The sequence below is a fragment of the Tupaia chinensis genome, unplaced genomic scaffold (genome assembly GCF_000334495.1).
Source record: "Tupaia chinensis unplaced genomic scaffold, TupChi_1.0 Scaffold000495_1, whole genome shotgun sequence".
NCBI classification, from domain to species: domain Eukaryota; kingdom Metazoa; phylum Chordata; class Mammalia; order Scandentia; family Tupaiidae; genus Tupaia; species Tupaia belangeri.
Window position 1 is genome coordinate 902,606 of NW_006160007.1, and position 20,036 is coordinate 922,641.

At 45.7% G+C, this 20,036-nt stretch overlaps 1 protein-coding gene across 1 annotated transcript in view; it reads right to left on the reverse strand.

Moving 5' to 3' along the window:
• Window positions 1-20,036, reverse strand: part of ARHGAP44 (Rho GTPase activating protein 44) — a 115,047-nt gene that overhangs the window by 21,030 nt on the left and 73,981 nt on the right. The window contains exons 12-15 of the mRNA XM_006156508.3: window positions 19,669-19,749; window positions 14,916-15,029; window positions 14,250-14,341; window positions 11,898-12,078 (exon numbers count right to left, since the gene is read on the reverse strand). Coding sequence (XP_006156570.1) covers window positions 11,898-12,078; window positions 14,250-14,341; window positions 14,916-15,029; window positions 19,669-19,749 — 468 coding nt within the window. The remainder of the gene's footprint in view (window positions 1-11,897; window positions 12,079-14,249; window positions 14,342-14,915; window positions 15,030-19,668; window positions 19,750-20,036) is intronic.

The window sequence follows — 20,036 nt, forward strand, 5'->3', positions numbered from 1 at the left end:
TATAGCAAACATCATCATCATCATCCTAATAGTAATAAAAAAATAATTAAAAAAAAAAAACCTTTCCCAAGACCAGCAGATGGTGTAACAGTTACGTTGTCAGACTCTCATATAATTGACCACGGTCTGAGTATCAGACCCCGCAGCTTAAAATTCATGCTGGGCACGTGTGCTTGCAGGCCCAACATCTTGAGAGAAGGGACTGTGGCATGGCCATCCCCCTGGGGTGGTAATCTCTTGCTTTCTGTCTCTCTGGCAAGTGCACGTGCCCTATAGCAAAAATCTCTGTGAAGAAAAAAAGATACCTCTCCCACTTTGAGAGGCGTCCTGAGCTTCAGGACCAGCTTTGGCAGGGATACATTCTATTTGCAGCAGCACCTTCTGCCACCAGTCATCGCGGTCGCCTGGCTATCCGGTGATCTTGTCCCAGTTTACCGAAGGAAGGAGCCCGCTTGGGCACAGGGAAGGGACTGAGTAAGACCCGCTAACTATCCCTGAGAAAATGTCAGCAGCTGAGAAACAGGGGCTGAGCACACACCCTGCCTTGACACAGGGACTGCTGTGCTGAGACCACTTTTCCAGCTGGAAGGACCTTCTTAGGGGAGGCAGCTCTGCTTGTCCCCAGTGAGCACGCACGGAATGCTCAGTGACATTTCCTGACAGTCGTGTCATTCTTTACAGAGTGAATCACTCACGGAGGCAGCAGCAACACTCTTAAAGGCCTCAAAGTATATTTACCTTCAGCTGCAGATGGGTGTACAGCATTTAAATGTGCAGATGTCTAGATAAAACGCAGCCCAAAGACAGAAATTACACAATTGCTCAGTAAGCTGCCAAGACGAGGAAGCTATTAACACATGGGAGAATCCAACCGGAAGGTTCTAGCAGCAGCTCCCAAGTTGTTGTCTATCTTTTTATTGCATAAAGCAGCAGCAGCGGAGGCAGCAGGTGGTGTGGTGGTTAAGGTGCTAGACTCCCACATGACCAACCACAGTTTGAGTCTGGACCTGGCGGCTTGAAAATTACACCAGGCACATGTGTGTGCGTGCCCAAAACCCCAGGGGGAGAATGGAAGAGAAAGGATTGGCGTGTGGCTCTCCTTCTGGGAGGTGATTTCTCACTTTCCCTCTCACTCTCTCTCACTCTCTCCAGAGAGTGCATGTGCCCTAGGGCAAAAATAAAAACAAAAACAAAAGAAAAGCAACAGTTACCAGAGTCAGAACTGTTGAGTTTCTTTTTCCCTTTTTTTTTTTTTTTTTTTTGCCAGAGGGTGAGTGCGCTTGCCAGAGAGAGATAAATAGGGAGGAGAAAGCTCCCTGAATGGGGCGTGCACATGCCACAATCCCATTTCTGTTTCTCCATGCTGTCGGGATTTGGGGTACACACATATAAGCACTCAGCACATTTTCCAGCCCACTGGGGTTAACATTTGAACTATACCATTGACTTTGTGGGATCCAGCTCCCTTCACCACCAGACTACGAAGCTGGCCCAACTGCTTGAGTTTCTTTTGAGAGAAGTCAAAGTGGATTTATTCAACAACTGACTCCAGTTGGCAACATTGCATGGATACCCAAGGCTACTCTGATACTCTGAATGTCAAAGGTTTCCCATAGCCCATGGCTTCCGGAGAGAGCAGAGAATGTGGTTTTCTGATCCCGCTATAGCTGGATTAAGGCCAAGAGCCAGGACCTCTAAGAAGCAAAGAGTTTTTGTTTGTTTTTGAGAGAGTTTTGCTATAGGGCATGTGCATCTGCTGGAGAGACAGAGACAGAGAGAAAGAGAGAAATCATCCCCCCGGGCAGATGGTCACACTGCAATCCCCTCTCCTCCACTCTCCCCTTGGGATTTTGGGCACACATGCACAAGCACCCAGCATGAGTTTCAAGCTGTCAGGTCCTGGACTAGACCTGGCTATGTGGGAGTCCAACGCCTTAACCACTACGACATCCGCTGGCCCCCAAGAAGCAAAGACTTGGAAATCAGTAAGCAGGAAGTAAAAAGCAGAACTCAGGAGACGAGCTAAGGGCAATCTTTTCTTCTGACTTTTCCTTTCTCCAAGAGGAGGCGATCAAGGTTGCAGGAGGTAGAGGGCCTGCAGGTCCAGAGTCCAATCTGAAATTACTGTCTGCTAAATACTCTCACTTAGAGTGAAGAGCTAAGAGTTCAGGAACCCAGAGTTGTCACTGCTCATCAGCATTCATGTGGAGCAGGCCAGGTCACAGGTTCTCAGCTGGCCAAGGTAGCCCCAGTGGAACACGGCCCGTCCTGTGCTGTTCTGTTCCATTCCTGGCTACCAGCACCCTATCTTTACATGGGACATGTCATGGCATAGGCTCTGGTCTGGGTCCAGTTAAACCTCTACCCTAGTGGAACCATTCACAAACTCGGCAGAGCTCTTTCCTCACCTACAGGATGAGACTGAGACTGCTCTTCCAGCTTCCAGCATTCTCATAAAGGCAACTTACCAGTCAGTGAGTGGGGAGATGCATTTCACACGCCTTTGCACGGTTACCTGCAGGCGGAAGCTGAGTGGTCACACAGGCCGTATTAGGTTGTCGGAAAAGTCACGATGTATTTTTTTTTTTTTCCTATGCCAAAATGCATCATGACTTTTCTGACAACCCAATAGTGTGTGAGATGGACACACAAAGTGTTTGTCCAATACCAGGTCTGGACAACAGGCAAATGTGTCTGATGGGGGACACGCTGGACACTCAGACAATCAGAGGGCATCTTGGTGGAGGGAAGATAGAGGCCTAGGGCTGGTCTGTGTGGCTGATCTCATGTAAAACGTGAGGGCCCCCACACCGCCTGCTTGGTGCAGTGCAGTGGCTTCGGGGGCGGAGAATTCAGATTCGAAACCCAGATCTCCCATTTCTAGCTGTATTGATATTAATGAGTTACCCCTGATTCAGTGTCTCGCTCTCCCTAAGGTTGGCTGAGGAATAATAAACCAGTGTGCATCCAGTCCTTAGCCCCTACTGATAAACCAGGAAGGGACTGTCTCAATGATGACAATGCTCTGTCTTTACAGGTGCCAAGTATGTAGGATTTACTACACAAAGAAATCTGCTTGAAGAAAGAAAGGGAGCAAAGCCGAACACATGCTAATGAAAGGAGGGAAAGGACCCTGTACTGGTGAGTCAGGCAGAGCATGAGATGGTGAGACCAGGAGCCCAGGCTCCTGGATCGCATGGGTCTACAGGGTCTTTCTCCAGATTCCACCCCTTCCTAAAGCCTTGGTGGAGGAGGGGAGGAGCTCCCTGGTAAGGAGAAAAAGGGAACAAAGCAAAAAGAATGAAGATCATCAAGGATCCGTTTCCCTATGCCCTTCAGTCTTATCTGGCTCGGGTAAGTGAGATGGGCCAATATGCTTTCAGAGGGCAGGCTAAGGGCCTACGTAATGAGGCTAGGTCTAAGGAACAGAAACATCACGAGGATATCCTCGCTAACCCTCCTAAGTCTTATGCCCGGCCAGTTCACAAGAGACTAAGCTGATAAAATAGAATTTTATGGCTTTTGACTAAAACACTACTAATCTTTTTTGTTTTTTGTTTTTTGTTTTATTTAGAGAGGTTTTTGCTATAGGGCGCATGCACTTGCCAGACAGTCAGAGAGAGACAGAGAGACAGAAAGCGAGAAATCACCCCCCAGGGGGAATGGCCACACCGCAATCCCTTCTCCTCCATTCTCCTCTCGGGATCTTGGCATGCACGCACATGTGCCCAGTGTGAGTTGTAAGCCACCGGGTCTGGGACTCGAACCACGGTCAACTACATGGGAGTCCAGCGACATAGCCATTACGGTAACTGCTGGTCCCAAAACACTACTAATCTTTTTCTATGCTTTGTCGTCCAGAGATAAGGATTTTTTTTTCCTTCTCTTGAATTGTTGTCAGATTCAGGTAAGTACTATTTGAACAGAATCCCAACCTGCTTCCTGGCTTTAAGTCTTAAGCAAAGTTTTCTTAACATTTTTTATTTTGATTTATGAAAGCTCAAGCTGTCTTTCTTGAAATTATTTAAAAAAATATATTAAAAATACCTATTTAATGACCACAGTAAGCTATATAGCCTCAGCTAGGTGCTATTTTATATATTCATTCTCACAGTTTCATGCCTAAAGTCAAATATTTATTCACAGATATTTATATATCAGCTGAACTTGCTATTGAAAGTAGTTACATCAATAAAACATGGGGGAAAATAAAAGGAATGAAAAGCAACTGAAGATAGAGTGAGAAGAGGGTGGGATAAGGCAAAGGGTGAGAAATGGTGTGTGGGGAAATTATATGTGTGTGTGTGTGTGTGTGTGTGTGTGTGTGTATGAAACAAGAAATGGAAAATTATTTGTGATAACATGTATGACTAAGCCACTACACAGAGTATTCTGAATGGAAAACTGCTTGTATGCTATGATGTTCAGTGAATGAATGCAAAATAAATAATTAATATATTAAAAAAAGAAGGGTTAGATCAGCCAGGTGGCACGGTGGTTAAAGTACCGGGATCCCATATGGTCAGCTAGGCACTTTGAGTCCTGGACCCAGCAGTTTGAAAAACATGCTGGAAGCATGTGTGTGTGTGCCCAAAATCCCAAAAGGAAAATGGAAGAAAAGGGATTGCAATGCAGTCATCCCCCCTGAGGGATGCTTTCTCACCTCCTCTCTCTCCAGGAAGCACATGTGCTCTATACCAAATTTAAAAAAAAAAAAAAAAAAAAAAAAAATAAGTCATATTGGCTAAAAGGTTCTCTGGAAGGTAAATGGTGGAGGGTGAAGGAGATGAGGCCAGGAATGGCCAGCAGCTTTCCTGCCTGCAGAAGACTTTCACTGTAGTGGGGAGCCTCCTGCACCTGCAGTTGTCCTTGGCCAGTCCCTTTGGGTTTTAGTATATTTTGTGCTTACCGGATTAGCTTACTTGCACACAAGAAGGTGGAGAAGATAAAAATAATCTAGGCTCCAGTCTGACAGGGCAGTTGGTGGCAAAGTGAACTGTAGTGCTGCAGGCCATGTTGCTGACTGTGGGTTCAGATCCTGGACTCCGCCTGAAAACACACCTGCATGATATACATGCCCAGGACTCTGCCAAGCTAGAGGGCTGGGGAGAGGGGACCGCTGCTTGACCCAACTCCACTTAGGGTGCTTCTCTCTGTCTCATGCATGTGTACACATTCTAACCATGAATAAAATAAACTTTAAAAAAACAAAACCAACTAAGCACTTTAAGCAGAAAAGCAAGAGCTTGCTTAGGATACCTCAGCAGCAGAAAAGTGGGTCCCACATGCAAAGAAGTCATGTGGAAGGCCGCATATTAGATCTTGCACATGAACAACTGTTTGTCCATTTTGTTCCCTTACCCTGACATGGCTGTCTGCTTCTGTAAACCTGCTTGCTCTTCCCATGAGAAAATAGCTTGTACTAACCATACAGAAAACCATAGCTGGGACGACATCCTGTACCTGATGCTGTCTTTGCTAACTAGCCCGAAACTCTTTTGTTTAGCAATGGAACTGCTTGCATGGAAACCCCACTCCCCTCAGAAATAATTAACCTGCTTGATTCAGCTTCTGTAACTACTGCATAGAAACCCCTGGTAACTGACCCCTATAGAAAGACTGCTCCAACTTCAGTCAGGGCTCCAGTTGTGACTCTCAGCGCCCCCTTCCCCCCCGAGCCTCAGACTATAGTCGCTGGCCAGCTAATAAAGACCCCCTTTAAACTCAATCTGGCTTTGGTGGTCGTTCATTCGGTGGCACTCTGTAACAGTCACTCTAAACTCTGTTTTGTGTCCTAAAAACAGGTAACATTTATCATGTGCTGGGCTCTGTTCTAAACACTTCATAAGTAAGAGTTGAGTATCCCTCATTCAAACTGCTTGGGGTCAGACATGTTTCAGATTTGGCTTTTTTTCTTCTTCAGATTTCAGAATATTGCCTACACCTAGTGCTCCATTGGGTCGTCGGGAAAGTCATGACGTATTTTTGCATGGAAAAACAGAAAAATAAGTCATGGCCTTCCTGATGACCTAATAGTTTGAGGGAAGGACCCACATCTAAACACAAATTCACTTGTTTCCTATACACCTTATACACAGAGCCTGGAGGTAATTTTATATATGACTTCTGTGCTGCAGTGTCATGTCAATGTTGAATAAGTTTTAGAGTTTGGAACATTCTAGATTTCAACTTGCATTTCATTTAATGGTCACCATGACTCTGCGCTTGGTATTTATGTTCTTCTTTCATTCTAAGTATAAAGAACTGAGGCTGGGGCTAGCAGGTGGCATGGTGGTTAAGGTGGTAGACTCCCACGTGTCCAAATGTGGTTCAAGTTCCAGACCTGGTGGTTGAAACTCATGGCGGGCATGTGTGCGTGCATACCCAAAGTCCCAAAAGGAGAATGGATGAGAAAGGATGGTGGTGTGGCCATGCCCCCTGTGTGTAGGGGGTGATTTTCCCTTTCTCTGATTCTCTGTCTCTCTCTCCAGAGAACATGTGCACCCTATAGCATAACCTTAAAAAAAAAAAAAAAAAAAAAAAAAACTAACTAAAAAACTGAGGCTTTCAGAGGTTAAATAACCAAGAGCTGAATTCAAAGAGAGCGTGAATCCCAAACCTCATACTGTGCATGCTTCTAGGCCTATTCAGCACAGTGTGAGTGGGGAAAAGGAAGTGGAAAATAAGATTTGTAAGTGTCCCCTTCTAAAGTCTGTACCCTGGTCAGCCCCACAGAGGTCCCTGCAGAAACTCTGGGGGAGGCTCAGTCCAGTGTCTCTTCCAGCTTGGAACAGCAATCACCACTAGCCTGTAGCCTCAGCACCCAGCCTCTCTCGCTGCTCCCTCTTACAGAGACTCATGTGATGTCACATAGGATCCAGCCCAATAACCCAGAGTGATTTCCTTACTTCGATATCCTTCTACGAACATCTTCAAAGACTCTTTCCAGGCTGTATGTACAGACTCCAGGGTTGAGGACCTGATCTTTTGAGAGATACCGACATACACTGATGAAAAATATTTAGGTGAGTTCTTGAGTCTGACCCCAGAACTTGCTAAAGAAATTGTTTTCTGAACTGGAAAGGTATCAGGTCCAAAGCCCTGAAGAAAGAAGGCAACATACCACTTTGTATGATGCCTGGAATGTAACAGCCATCAGCCTATTAAAACATCATGGATGGGAAGCTTCCCATTCCTTCCTGATTTTATCATTTTTCTCTGCCCCAAATTTTCTTTTAAAAAATTTTTGTTAGTAACAGTTTTATTGCTATACAATTCATATTTACTTTTTGTTGTTGTTGTTGAGAGAGGTTTTTGCTTTAGGGCATGTGCACTCACTGGAGGGAGAGATAGGAATAGTGGAAGGGAAAGTGAGAAATCACTCCCCCTGGGGATGACCCTGCCACAATCTCTTCTCCTCCAAGGATCCTGGACACGTACACACATGTGCCTGGTATAATTTTCAAGTCACTGGTCTGGGACTCAAACTGTGGTTGGCCATGTGAGAGTCCAGCAAAATAACCACTATGCCATCAGCTGGCCCCCATATTCACTTTTTAACCTGGTGGGAAAAGTTCAGTATTATGAGTTTTAATTTGCTGGTCTTTCAATGGGCAATTTGAAGATTTTAAAATATATTTTCCAGGCCCACACTCTGTGGCTTAGTCATAAAGTGCTGGACTATGGATCTGGAAACCATATGCCAAACATGGTTTGAGTCACCAGACTGATCAGCCTGAAAAACATGCAAAGTGCCTGCACCCAGGATCCTGGTCGGCTGAAGGACTAGCAGAAGGAGATGACAGAGTGACCTACCTCTGTGGAGGGTGCTTCTCTTTCTCGCTTCTCTCTATCTGGCATGCATGCACCCTATCATTAAAAAAAAAAAAAAAAAAAAAGCATCTCATAGATTTTAGAAGGTCAAAAATAAGGTGGCAGCTCTGTAGTCTAGTGCCTAAGGGAGCTGGATTCTACATGGCCTACCACAGTTTGAATCCTGTCTGGTGGCTTGAAAAACATGCCAGGCATCTGTGTGTGTCCCAACGGGATGGAGACATGGAGTAGAAGGGATTGTGGTGTGACCATGCCCCACTGGGTATTCTTTGTCCCTCTCTGTTTCTCTAGAATGTGCACACACCCTCTGGCAATTAAAATAATAAAAGTCAAAAAAACAGGAAGAAATGCATAGAATTCCCCTAATCTTGTTAAGATAACATTGCAATTCAATGGATACATATTCCTTTTCTTTCCCCCAAGCCATTTATAATATAAGGTTTCTTTTTCTCTTAAAACCACTAAAGAACTGATCTTCTATAAACTCACCGTATCTTAAAACATGTACAGATGATAAGGTTCACATAAATCACAAACTGGTGGGATCTCCATTGAATTGAATATTTCATGCAAAATTAAGAATACATAAAATAGGAACCAGCGGTTAGTGTAATGGCTATGTCGCTGGACTCCCACGTAGTCGACCACAGTTCAAGTCCCGGACCCGGAGGCTTAAACTCACGCCAGGTGCGTGTGCGGGCCCAAGATCCCAAGAGGAGAATGGAGGAGAAGGGATTGCAGTGTGGCCATCCCCCCTGGGGGGTGATTTCTTGCTTTCTGTCTCTCTGTCTCTCTCTGTCTGTCTGGCAAAAACCTCTCCCAAAAAAAAAGAATACATAAAATATTTTCATTTCGCACACAAAAATAAGTTTTGTGGTATCCCTCTTGTACCCGAAGTAGAGGGGTCTGGTCTCAACCTAAAATCAGAACAGTGCACAGAATAGGCAGATCATTTAGAAAGTCCTCAAGCAAGAGTACTTCGTAACGGAGATGAGGTGTCTGCTCAAAGTGCCGTCATTCAAGCTTCTGCATCTGCGTGCTCACTACCACAGGCCAGTGGGCGCTGACCCAGTGGTTCTGCAGCCATTAACTCCCGTTAAGCTAAGAGCATCTGGGTGGCTTTTTAGGGGGTCCTGGGAATCAAGCAGGGAAGGTGAGAGGGTGGAAAATGCAGAAGGACCTGGGACCACACAGGAGGCATTCCCTGCAAGCATAACCCAGTCAGGACTAGACTTTACCCTCCAGAGCATCTCCTCAGCTCAGAGAGATTTCACAAAGGAACTGAGTGACTTAGAAAGAGATTCAAATACAAATCTCAACACGTCTTCTAGGTCTATCTCCGTTTCTCTAAGTATGCTCCTTTTATAGACTGAAGTTTTCCTCTGTTCACTTGAATTTCTAGGAATTTCCTCCCCCTCCCCCCTTCCTAGACAGAGAACAGCAAACAACAGCACAGTGCACCCAAACAACTTCCAGCCGCCTCACACATACGGGTGCCTGATGAGCAAGGTGACAGGCAGGGAGACCGGCCATTCTGAAACCACCCCCAGCAGGCCTAGGTCTCCTCTGCCAACTCCGGGTCTCCACACTCAGCTCGCACTCAGAAAGAAAACAGGTGAAAAGGAAGACTCGTGCGCCTCTGCAGTTTGGGTTTTCAGCCTTCCCGCCTAAGGCCTTTAGGTCAAACCGGCCTTCAAACGGACCTCCTCGCTGCCCAGTGGTCTGCCCAGCAGAGAAGTGGCAGCTGCGTCACTTCCTGGCATCTGCATTTCTGATATCCCCATCAATACTGCATTGCATGGTCTCATCGACCTTGAAAAAGTAGTTGCTTATTTATTTCTTTATTGTTTATCTTTTGAAGTCTGCATGTCTTTTCACTTCATTAGAAAATATTATCTACAGGGCTAGCATGGGGTGTGGAAGTTAAGGTGCTGGCTCTCACATAGCAGACTGCATGGCTTGAGTCCTGGACCCCCCAGTGGCTTAAAAGTCACACTGGTCACATGTGTGTGCATGCCCAAAATCTTGAGTAGACTGGAGTAAAACGGATTGCGATGTAGCCGTCTCCCCTGGGGGGAGATTTCTCACTTTCCCACTAGCTCTCTGTCTCTTTCTGGAAAGTGTGTACATCTAGAGAAAAACTAAAACAAAACAAAACAAAACAAAAATATCTATATAACATATTGGTTCATATTCTCCTTTCCTTCTACCATGCAAATTTAAGTACCTTAATTTTACTCAAATAAAAGCAGAATCACGTATCTGAGAGAAGAACTAAGCATTTCTTTTTTTTTTTTTTTTTCATTTTTTTAGAGAGGTTTTTGCTATAGGGCGCCTGCGCTCGCCAGACAGACAGGGAGAGACAGAGAGACAGAAAGCGAGAAATCACCCCCCAGGGGGGATGGTCACGCCGCAATCCCTTCTCCTCCATTCTCCTCTCGGGATTTTGGGCACGCACGCACACGCACCCAGCGTGAGTTTAAGCCATCGGGTCCGGGACACGAACCGCGGTCGACTACATGGGAGTCCAGCGACATAGCCATTATGCTAACTGCTGGTTCCCAAGAACTAAGCATTTCTCACCAAGTAAACAGGACTTAGCTGTGTTGGATGTACTCTTGATTATGTCTCAGGAGCCATAATGTTCCTTTTCTACAGAAATTGTATTTAATAGGTGTGATGTTTAATTTCTTTCTTTTTTTTTAGAGAGAGATTTTTACTATAGGACACGTGTGCTCCCCAGAGAGACAGAAGAGAGAAATTATGCCCCCCTCCCCCCAAGGCAGGTGGCCATGCCATAATCCCTTCCTCTCCATTCTCCTCTCGGGCTTTTGGGCATGCACGCACAAGCTCCTGGCTTGAGTTTTAAGCTACTGCATCTGGGACTCGAAATGTGGTCAACTATGTGAGAGTCCAGTGACCTAGCCATCGCGCTGCCTGCTGGTTCTGTGATGTTCAATTTCTAGTCAAAGTTGACTTAACTGACTTGTTTGACCCACCAATGCAACCCACTGCCTCTGTGAAACCTTGGCTTGCTATCCATCCTTACTGGTCCACACGCTATGGTTGCCAAAGCTGAGCTGGTGTTTACCACGTGTCAGCTGCGCTTGTTAAGAAGCCTATTTATGCCATTACTTATTATGCAAATCCTGTTGCATTGTTAAATATTAGGCAAACTGATTTAATACGAGTGGAGAGGGTGGTTCCCATGTACCTTAAGTTGGGTGCATTAATAAGTCTCTTAACTATGTCAAAGAAGGTATGGAGCCCAGCCATGGTGGCAGAGAGCAGGATACCACTGTGCAATTCTGGAGCCACATGGGAAGGCCCCGGGTTCAGATCCTGGGTTGACCAGAACATTGCTGGGCATGCCCATAGGCAAACTGAGATCCTGGCTGGCTGGAGGGGTTGGCGGGGTTGCGGGGATGGGACTGCAATGTGGTAATGAGACCTTGTCAGGGGTTTCCATCTTTCTCTCATGAAAGAAATAAATACGCTTAAAAAAAAAAAGTAGGCATGGGTGTCAATCACAAAGATAAGAAAACATTTTAACAATCTAGAGGAACTTCACACTCCGATTGCTTCACGTTTCATGTTCTCTCTCTATTTTTAAAAGACCGAAGCTGGGAATGTTAAACTACGCATGAAAGGTGTTGTTTATGGAAGGATGCTTCTGAAGAATGTAAATGAACATTTCTATAATCAAAGCGAAGCCACTAAAGATTCGAGAATTGATCTACATTTACACATTGAGTCAAAATAAAGTGCTATGTAATTCCCTTGTGGTTAACTTTTATTTCTTTTGAGGAGACCTAATCAGTTCTGAGCACAATGGTGTAGCGAAGAAGGCTGTACTTACCTCTGGCCCAAAGAGAAGCAAGCCAAAGGGGCTTGTCTCAGACAGAGAGGACAGAAGAGCCGAGAACGAGGGAACAGGTTAACGGCTATGAGTCACCTAAAGTGCTGACCAGGGCAGCCTTCCTGCACACCCTGCTTTTCCTTACATCTCATCCACCCCCAAGTCCCCCAATCCCCAACGCTGAAAAAGGGACACTGCTTCATACCCATCCTTTTTGTAAAACTCCAGCATCATATTATCCGTGGCGACGCTGAGGGGCCGGCGGGCCTGTTCAGGTTGGCGCCGGTCAGTGGGGTCCATGTCTGGGGAGGGCATGGAGCTGTAGTTGGCATTATGGTTCACATGTACCGGGCTTCCATAATTGCCTGTAATGTTGAATTCTATTTCTGTGGGGAAGAAAGAACCAGTACATGTGAATTCTTGGAAAGTCATTCCCTTCCTGGGAAGGAGATGGGTGTGCAGAGATGGCCTCTCTTTCACACTAAAAAAATTCATCCTATGGCTCGACATGAATTCACCTTCTTAATAAAATTCATCATATTAACAGACCAAGGAAGATCACCTAGGTAGGCATTTAATAATGCCTGCTTATGGTTTTAAACAGAAAAACCCATGGTACTTTCTGAAAAAGACAAAATTATCTTTCTCAAACTCACAACGAAGACACTAGAAGGATCCTAACTAAATCTGAAAAAAAATGCCCACCGTCACTGTTATTTAACACCACGCGAGAAGTTTTGGCCAATGCAATTAGTCAAGAAAATAAAATAAGAGGCATTATGAGTATTTGTAGATGATGATATTGTCTTTTTAGAAAACAAAAGAGTATAAATTAAAAATGATAGAAATATTAAGAATGGATCAGGTTATTGGCTACCAAATAGTTAAATGGAAGTATTCATCACATCATGTCTTGTTCAATGACAGTGATTGGCTCTGCACAATTCTGTCTGTCAGCAATGATAACGAATTTACTCATCTGTACAATCGACAGAATTACTGCCTTCAGTTCCTATCTCCTGTCTTTCTTTATTTCCTAATCTCACTCAAGTTTGTATCATCAATAGAATTCTTAACAGAACAGCAGTTCGGAGCTTTCAAAGTCAAAACACCTAAAGCAAAAGAAAACTAATCAAATATCAAAGTTAGGTCAACATTAATTGATTATCTGTGATGGGGAAATGGATAGAGCACAGAATATTTTAACATTTTATGCTCACCTGAAATAATGGTTGCTGTTGCACAGCCAAAACACACCCTTCGTGCTTATTAAACGTAAGACACAGTGTCCATGTGATTGTTATTACTTATTTTCTTATTAAGGTTTTTTATTTTTGTTTTGTTTTATCATAGGTATGCTCACCAGAGAGAGAGACAGAGAAAGTGAGAGGGAAAGTGAGTAATCACTCCCCCCCGGGTGGGGGTGGGGTGTCACACCACAATCCCTTCTCTTCTATTCTCCTCCCAGGATTTTGTGCACGTGAACACACGCACCCAGACACACCCAGCATGATTTTCAAGGTGCCCAGCCCAGGACTCAAAGTGCAGTCAGCCATGAAGGCCTCTTACAAACACCTTCAGCACCATACCACCTATTGGCCCTGCTGACGTTATATTGAATGTATTTACTGTAACAACTGCTGTCTCTTAAAAGCCACCCCCACCAAGAGTCATATATATGAATACTTATATGATGCATCTATGGCTCAGAATATCTCTGGAATTCCTTCTTAGGAAGAGGCTTTGGCAGTATATATATATATATATATATATATTTTTTTTTTTTTTTTGGAGAGGTTTTTGCTATAAGGCGCGTGCGCTTGCCAGCCAGACAGAGAGAGACGTAGAGACAGAAAGCGAGAAATCACCCCCCAGGGGGGATGGTCACGCCGCAATCCCTTCTCCTCCATTCTCCTCTCGGGATCTTGGGCATGAACACACGCACATGCGCCCGACGTGAGTTTTAAGCCACCGGGTCCGGGGCGCAAACCGCGGTCGACTACGTGGGAGTCCAGCGACATAGCCATTACGCTAACTGCTGGTTCCCTGGCAGCCTAATTTTTTTTAGCCAGGCACAATAAATAATCTCACTGCCTTTGAGACCCACCTCTCAGAGACAATTCAAAGGCCACAGGTTAGAGTAGGAGGAGGATGGGACCCACGAGGTCAGCAAGCCCCAAACAGAAGTCCTACCTGTCTGAGGTCTCCACCTCCCTAAAACTAGACAATGAAGGGTTTGAAGCAGAGAATTTCTCGTTCCTTCCTGTACCAACACTGCACGGTCCATGGATTAGCAGAAAACACGGTGTGGATGTTAGACCAGTCGTGGACCCAACTAGTGCAGACAGCTTTGAGCCAGAACTTCCCTTGGACAGGGACTAGAGAAGAAGAAGCTGCCATGACTCCCCTGGATACCTGGGTGTATTTGCATGTGTGTGTGTTAAAAACAAAATAAACAGAAATCTGTGAGCAATGGCACTTGGCCCAAAGGCTCAGAACTCCCAGTGCTGTTCCTGCTCCCTGCCTCGCGCCCCCACACCTGCATGCAGCCACATACCCCCAGGGAAGAACCAGTCTGCGTGCTGGATGATGGGCTCGATGATCCCGACAATCTGCAGGGAAACCGTGGTCATCATCTCAGTGATGTTCCTGCAAGCGTAGAGCAGAGGAGAACGTGGTAAGAGGCCTACGGCCCTCCGGCCACAGAGAGGAGGGACCCTGGGCAGAACCCGAAACCCAGCTTTCTCTTGGGGAAGACGCTTCACTTTTTTGAACTTCTCTTTTTCATCTACAGAATGGGGCGAAGCCTGGGGAAAACGAGCAAGACCCGTGAGAGAGCGTCAGTGTGAGGAGTGAGTCTCATCACCTCCAGCCTCGAACTCTTTCCAACCACACGCCTTCTCTGGAGGCGCCCTCCATCCCTCTGAATCCTGATGCTGGGATGAATCCTCTCCCGACAGCAACTTAGGGGCCCTGCCTGGCCTGGTGCCACCTCTCTCTGATGCTGACGTAGATGAGCTCAGAGAAGACCTGTATTTCAGACCTGCAGCTCTGAGGCGATCAGTAAGAAAGACCTGTAGCATTCTGCCCCTTATCCTCGGCCTGAGCAAGGAGCAGGCTCCGCAGAAACAGAACTCCAAAGGCCAGTGGGCGTGGCCAGCCGCTCCCCGTGCCCTGTCCTGCAGCCCGTCTGCACACAGCACAGGTCCCCTCCCCAACTCACCCATCCGCTTGTGGCCACAGGAGGTTGGGGCCTAACACAATGGCCATGTTGCTGGGAGTCATCTTGTTGACATCCTGGTATTCTGACAGCTTGGATAAAAACTTGATCAAGTAGCTGAAAAAGAATGTGAGGGTCAGATTTCATGAGGGCTGGACACCTACCATGTTCCCCAAGGGCTAGATAGAAACGTCTTTTTTTTTTTTTTTTTTTAAAGAGATTTTTGCGGTGTTGGCAGGTGGCATAATGGTTAAGGGCGCTGGACTCCCACATGGCTGACCATGGTTCGAGCCCAGACCTAGAGGCTTGCTTTCATCCTTTCCCTCTCTCTTTTACTCTGTCTCTTTCTGGTCAAATTGAAATAAATAAATTTATAAATAAGTGTTAATTAAATAATTCTTTCAGAGAGAGAGAAAGAGAGAGATTTTTGCTATAGGATCCCTGTGCTCACCAGAGAGACAGAGAGAGAGAAAATGAGAAATCATTCCCTTGGGAGGATGGCCACACCATGATCCCTTCTCTTCCACTCTCTTCTCAGGATTTTGGGCATGTATGAATGCACATGCGCCTAGTGTGAGTTTCAAGCCTCCAGGTCTGGGATTCAAACCACATTCGGCCATGTGGGAGTCCAATGCCTTCACCACTACGCCACCTGCTGGGTCCAAAAGAAACTTCTTTTATGTGGCCAACAGGAGGTGTGGAAATTAAGGTGCTAAATTCCACATGGCTGACTTCATAGTTTGGACCCGTGGCTAGCTGTGTATGTACATGTGTGCCCAAGATCCTGGGAGGAGACGAGGAAAAGGGACCAGGGCGTGGTCATCTGCTGGGGTGGTGACTTCTCACTCTCTCTCCCTGTCTCTGTCTCTTTCTGGTGAGCGAACACACCCTATAGAAAAACTAAAAAAATTAAGTAAGAGAGAAGAAAGTTCTTTCATGTAGCACATCTTTCTGATAACGAGACTCCAACTTCCCACAATTTAATGAAGGTGCGAGAAACAGGAATCTTGTATTCTCTTTCCCAAAGCAGACAGATGCGGTGTGATGTCAACATCCGCTTCGACCCACACGGGCCAGAAAAAGTCTCTACCTTTCCTTCTGACTCTGTACACAATGACCTAACGCTCTTCTCTTTTCCAATCCTGTTACCTGCTATCCCTGCTGTGTGCAGAGGTGATAGCAAAGTGTCTCGGTAATGTGGGTACCTGCACACCAAGGGTGGTCTCTCCTGGAATTACCCTCACATGGGCTTTCTGGAAAAATCCAAGAAAGAAGTCAAATACGGATTTAGCTTATGATCCAAAAATTCCACTCCTAGGAATATATCCAAGAGAAAAAAGGTCCACCCACAGCAGCACGATTCATAATAGCAAAAACCAAGAAACCACCTAAGTGCCCATTAAGGGATGAATGGATACATATGGAATATTATACAGCCATCAAAAGAAAAAAGTACCAATACATCCTGCAGTATAAAGCCTGAAAATGTGCTGCTATATGAAAGAAGACAGATGCAAAAGACCACAAATGACATGATTTTATCCACATAAAATGTCCAGAACAGGCAAATCCATAGAGACAGAAAGTAGATTAGCAGTTGCTAGGGGCAAGGTAGGGGGAAATAAGGAGTGACCACTCATGGGAACAGCCACTGTTCTCAAATAAGCAGCGGCAGTTGCACAATTCTATGACGCTCCTGAAAACCACTAGATTGCCTGTTTTAAGAAAGTACAATGGCATGTGAATTATATCTCAATAAAGTTATTTTAAAAAAATACAGAAGCCAGGCAGCACGATGGGGACAAGCTGAACCCACATGATGAAGGTCCTGGGTTTGCACCCCAGGACCCCCACAGGTTCAGGACTCGAACTGTAGTCAGTCAGCCATGTGGGAGTCCAGAGCCTTAACCACTACGCTACCTGCTGACTCCCACTTTGTTTTACTTGGGTCCCCGTAGAGTGATCCTTGGAGTTCCCTCATCTCTGCCAGCCCAGTACGAAGCCCAGCAGACTGTGGGTCCTACCAGGTACTCTCTGGGCTGTCATGTGCCAACTGCAACCATGGCTTCGCTGGCCATGTCCCACCCTCCAAGAGGCCACAGGAGTCTGGCCCAGGACATAGGTCCCAAACTGAGAGCAGCCAGTCACGGGCTTCCCAGGGCCTGGGATTACATCAGCAACACGCGATGAGTTGCACTGATCCTATTCTCACTCTTGCTGCCATGTTTTTGTTTTTGTTTTGTTTTGTTTAAATTATGGTAAAATACAAAGGGTATTCAGTCAGTGGAATTAAAGTACAAGTTTATTTCAGTGCAAAAAATGTCAAAATCATGCAGTTTTTTCATAATATGCACTTTTTTTTAAAAAAAAAATGCTTTTGCTATAGGGCATATACATTCACCAGAGAGAGAGAGAAATCACCCCCAGGGAGGTGAGCATGCAGCAATCCCTTCTCCTCCTCTCTCCTCTCTGGATTTTGGGCACATACACACATGCGTCCAGTGTGATTCTCAAGCTGCCAGGTTGCCGGGTCCTGGCCTCGAACTGCAAAGCTGGCCATATGGGATCGAGCACCTTAACCTCCACACCACCTGCTGGCCCTAATATGTACTTTTTATGAACTATTCTTTTACATTTTTTTCTTTTTAATGTGCCAAAGGGTACATGAGCTCAAGAGAGAGAGAAAAAGAGAATGAGAAAGCAAGAAAGCACCCCCTATGAGGTATAGTCACACCACAATCCCGTCTCCTCCATCTCTCCCTCCTCGTGGGATTTCGGACATGCACGCACATGGACATGGTGTGTTTTCCAAGCTGCTGGGTCTGGGACTTGAATTATGCCGCCGGTCACGTGAATCCAGCTGCCTTAAACACCACACCACCAGCTAGTTCCACTATGAATTTTTGAAGGCCCCCCCTGTCTACATGAAACTGACTGTGTAAACGAGTTTCCCACCCTCACCCCCACCCTCTGGCAACCACCATTCCACATTCTATGGCCATGAATCTGACTATTCTAAGTACTTCGTACAAGCAGAATCACACAGCATTAGTTCTTTCTGTCTGGCTCCTTTCATTTCGCATAACGGCCCCAAGGCCCATCCACCCTGCAGCATGTGTTCAGGTGTCCTGTTCCACTCTGTGAATAGCACACACATTTTTAAAAATTATTATTTCTTTTCATTTTTTTTTAATTCATTCACCTATTTTAATTTGACCAGAGAGAGACACACAGAGTGAGAAAGAGGGAAGGTGAGAAAACCAAGCCACCAGGTCCGGGACTCAAACTGTGATCAATCATATGGGAGTGTCCAGTGCCCTAATCACCATGCCACCTAATGGTCCCAGCACACGTGTTTTGTTTCTTCATTTACCTGTCAATGGACATGCAGGTTTGTACCTTTTGGCCACAGTGCATAATCCTGCTACAAACAGGGGTGTCCACATACCAAGTCCTCCGCTTTGTGGTTTTTTGTTTTTGGTTTTTTTTTTGGTATATAAATTCAATGTGGAACTGCAAGATCAGATGGTAATTCTATGTTTAATTTTCTGAATAACTATCATCCCATTGCTCTTTGGATTTTTTAATAGGCCAACAGAAATAATCAGGCAGATGGCAGAAGGAGTGAAGCTGAAATCTTAAGAAGCGCAGCAGAGGGGAGCGGCAGGCCCTAGGAGGTGCTGGCAGTACAAAGTGGTGAGGAAGCAGAGTGTGAAGGATCAGGAGCTGGGGTAGGGAAGATCTGCAGAGCGGCAGGAAGTAACATCCCAGGTGGTGGCAAGAACAGTGAGAGGCAGAGTGTGGAGAACAGCTGGCTCTCTTGGCTGGCAGAGCACTGGAGAAGATCCTCTCTCAACTCTCCTTCTTTGGAACTAGCTCAAGGACACCGCTTCCTCCAGCCCCGGTGCTGACCAGCTCCTCCCAGGTGTCCACGAACACCATAAACCCCCAATACCTTAAGGTAGCTTGCCTTTGGGGCTGGCAGGTGGCATGGTAGTTTAGGTGCAGGACTCCCACATGGTCAACCACAGTTCAAGTCCTGGATCTGGTGGCCTGCTTTCTCACTTTCTCTCTCTTTCTCTCTCTCTGGTCACACTGAAGAATGGAGATAATAAATAAAATCAAATAAATAATTCTTTAAAAAAAAAAAAAAAGCTTGCCTTAATCATTGCTCTTATAAGTCAAAAAACTCAACAGAACCAGCCAATGGCTAGCTAGGTTGGCTCCAGTCATACAAGGGGACTTCAAAAGCCCATGGGAAACCTGAATGAAAGGAGGAGTTTATTTTGGTGCAAAACAATTTTGAAATCCATTTAGTTTTTCTATAATATGTATTTTCCACAAGCTGTTTAAAGCCCCCTCATAGTGTCTTTTATTCTGTTTGCTTATCTGCCAACATCACAGGGATATCTGATGTTTAAAAGACAATGAATGGGGCCAGTGAGCAGTGTGCTAGTTAAGGTGCTGGACTCCCACCTGGCCGACTATGGTTCAAGTCCTGGACCTGGTGGTTTGCTTTCTTACTTTCTCTGTCTCTGGTGAGTGCATGTGCCCTCCAGTACATTTACAAAATAATAATAATGCTAAATAAAATTAAATAAGTAATTCTTAAAAAATAAAAAAAAAAGACACTGTGTATCAACACCACCTTGGACACCATAAAATGCTGCTGAAGCTCGTTCTGTGACTTTCAGCTGGAGAACGACGTGTCTGGGGATGAAACAGCCCGAGCCAGGGGCCTTTGGTTTCCACTTACCGGATGTTGTTGTGATTGGCCTTGGGCAATTTTTCACAGGCATTCCACAGCGCTTGAAGCCTCTTGTCTTGCTCCTGGATACTGGGAAATGGACAGAAAAAGCCATAGGTTGAGAATGAATCAACGGAGTCTTACTGGCAACCATCAGCGTATTCGACACTGAGGAGCCAGTCATCGTAACGGACCGTGTCGGTAAGCCATGAGTATGAACACGCTTTGGCTTCTGTTTATTTTCTCCCCCTCTATGCTCTCCTTGTTTTGTTCTGTGCCATGGTAACAAAAGTTCCCCAGATCATTCGTCCCAGGTGAAGGTGTGCCAGGGCAGCAGGTGAGGGCAGGAGGGCAGAGGGCAGAGACCCACTCTGAAG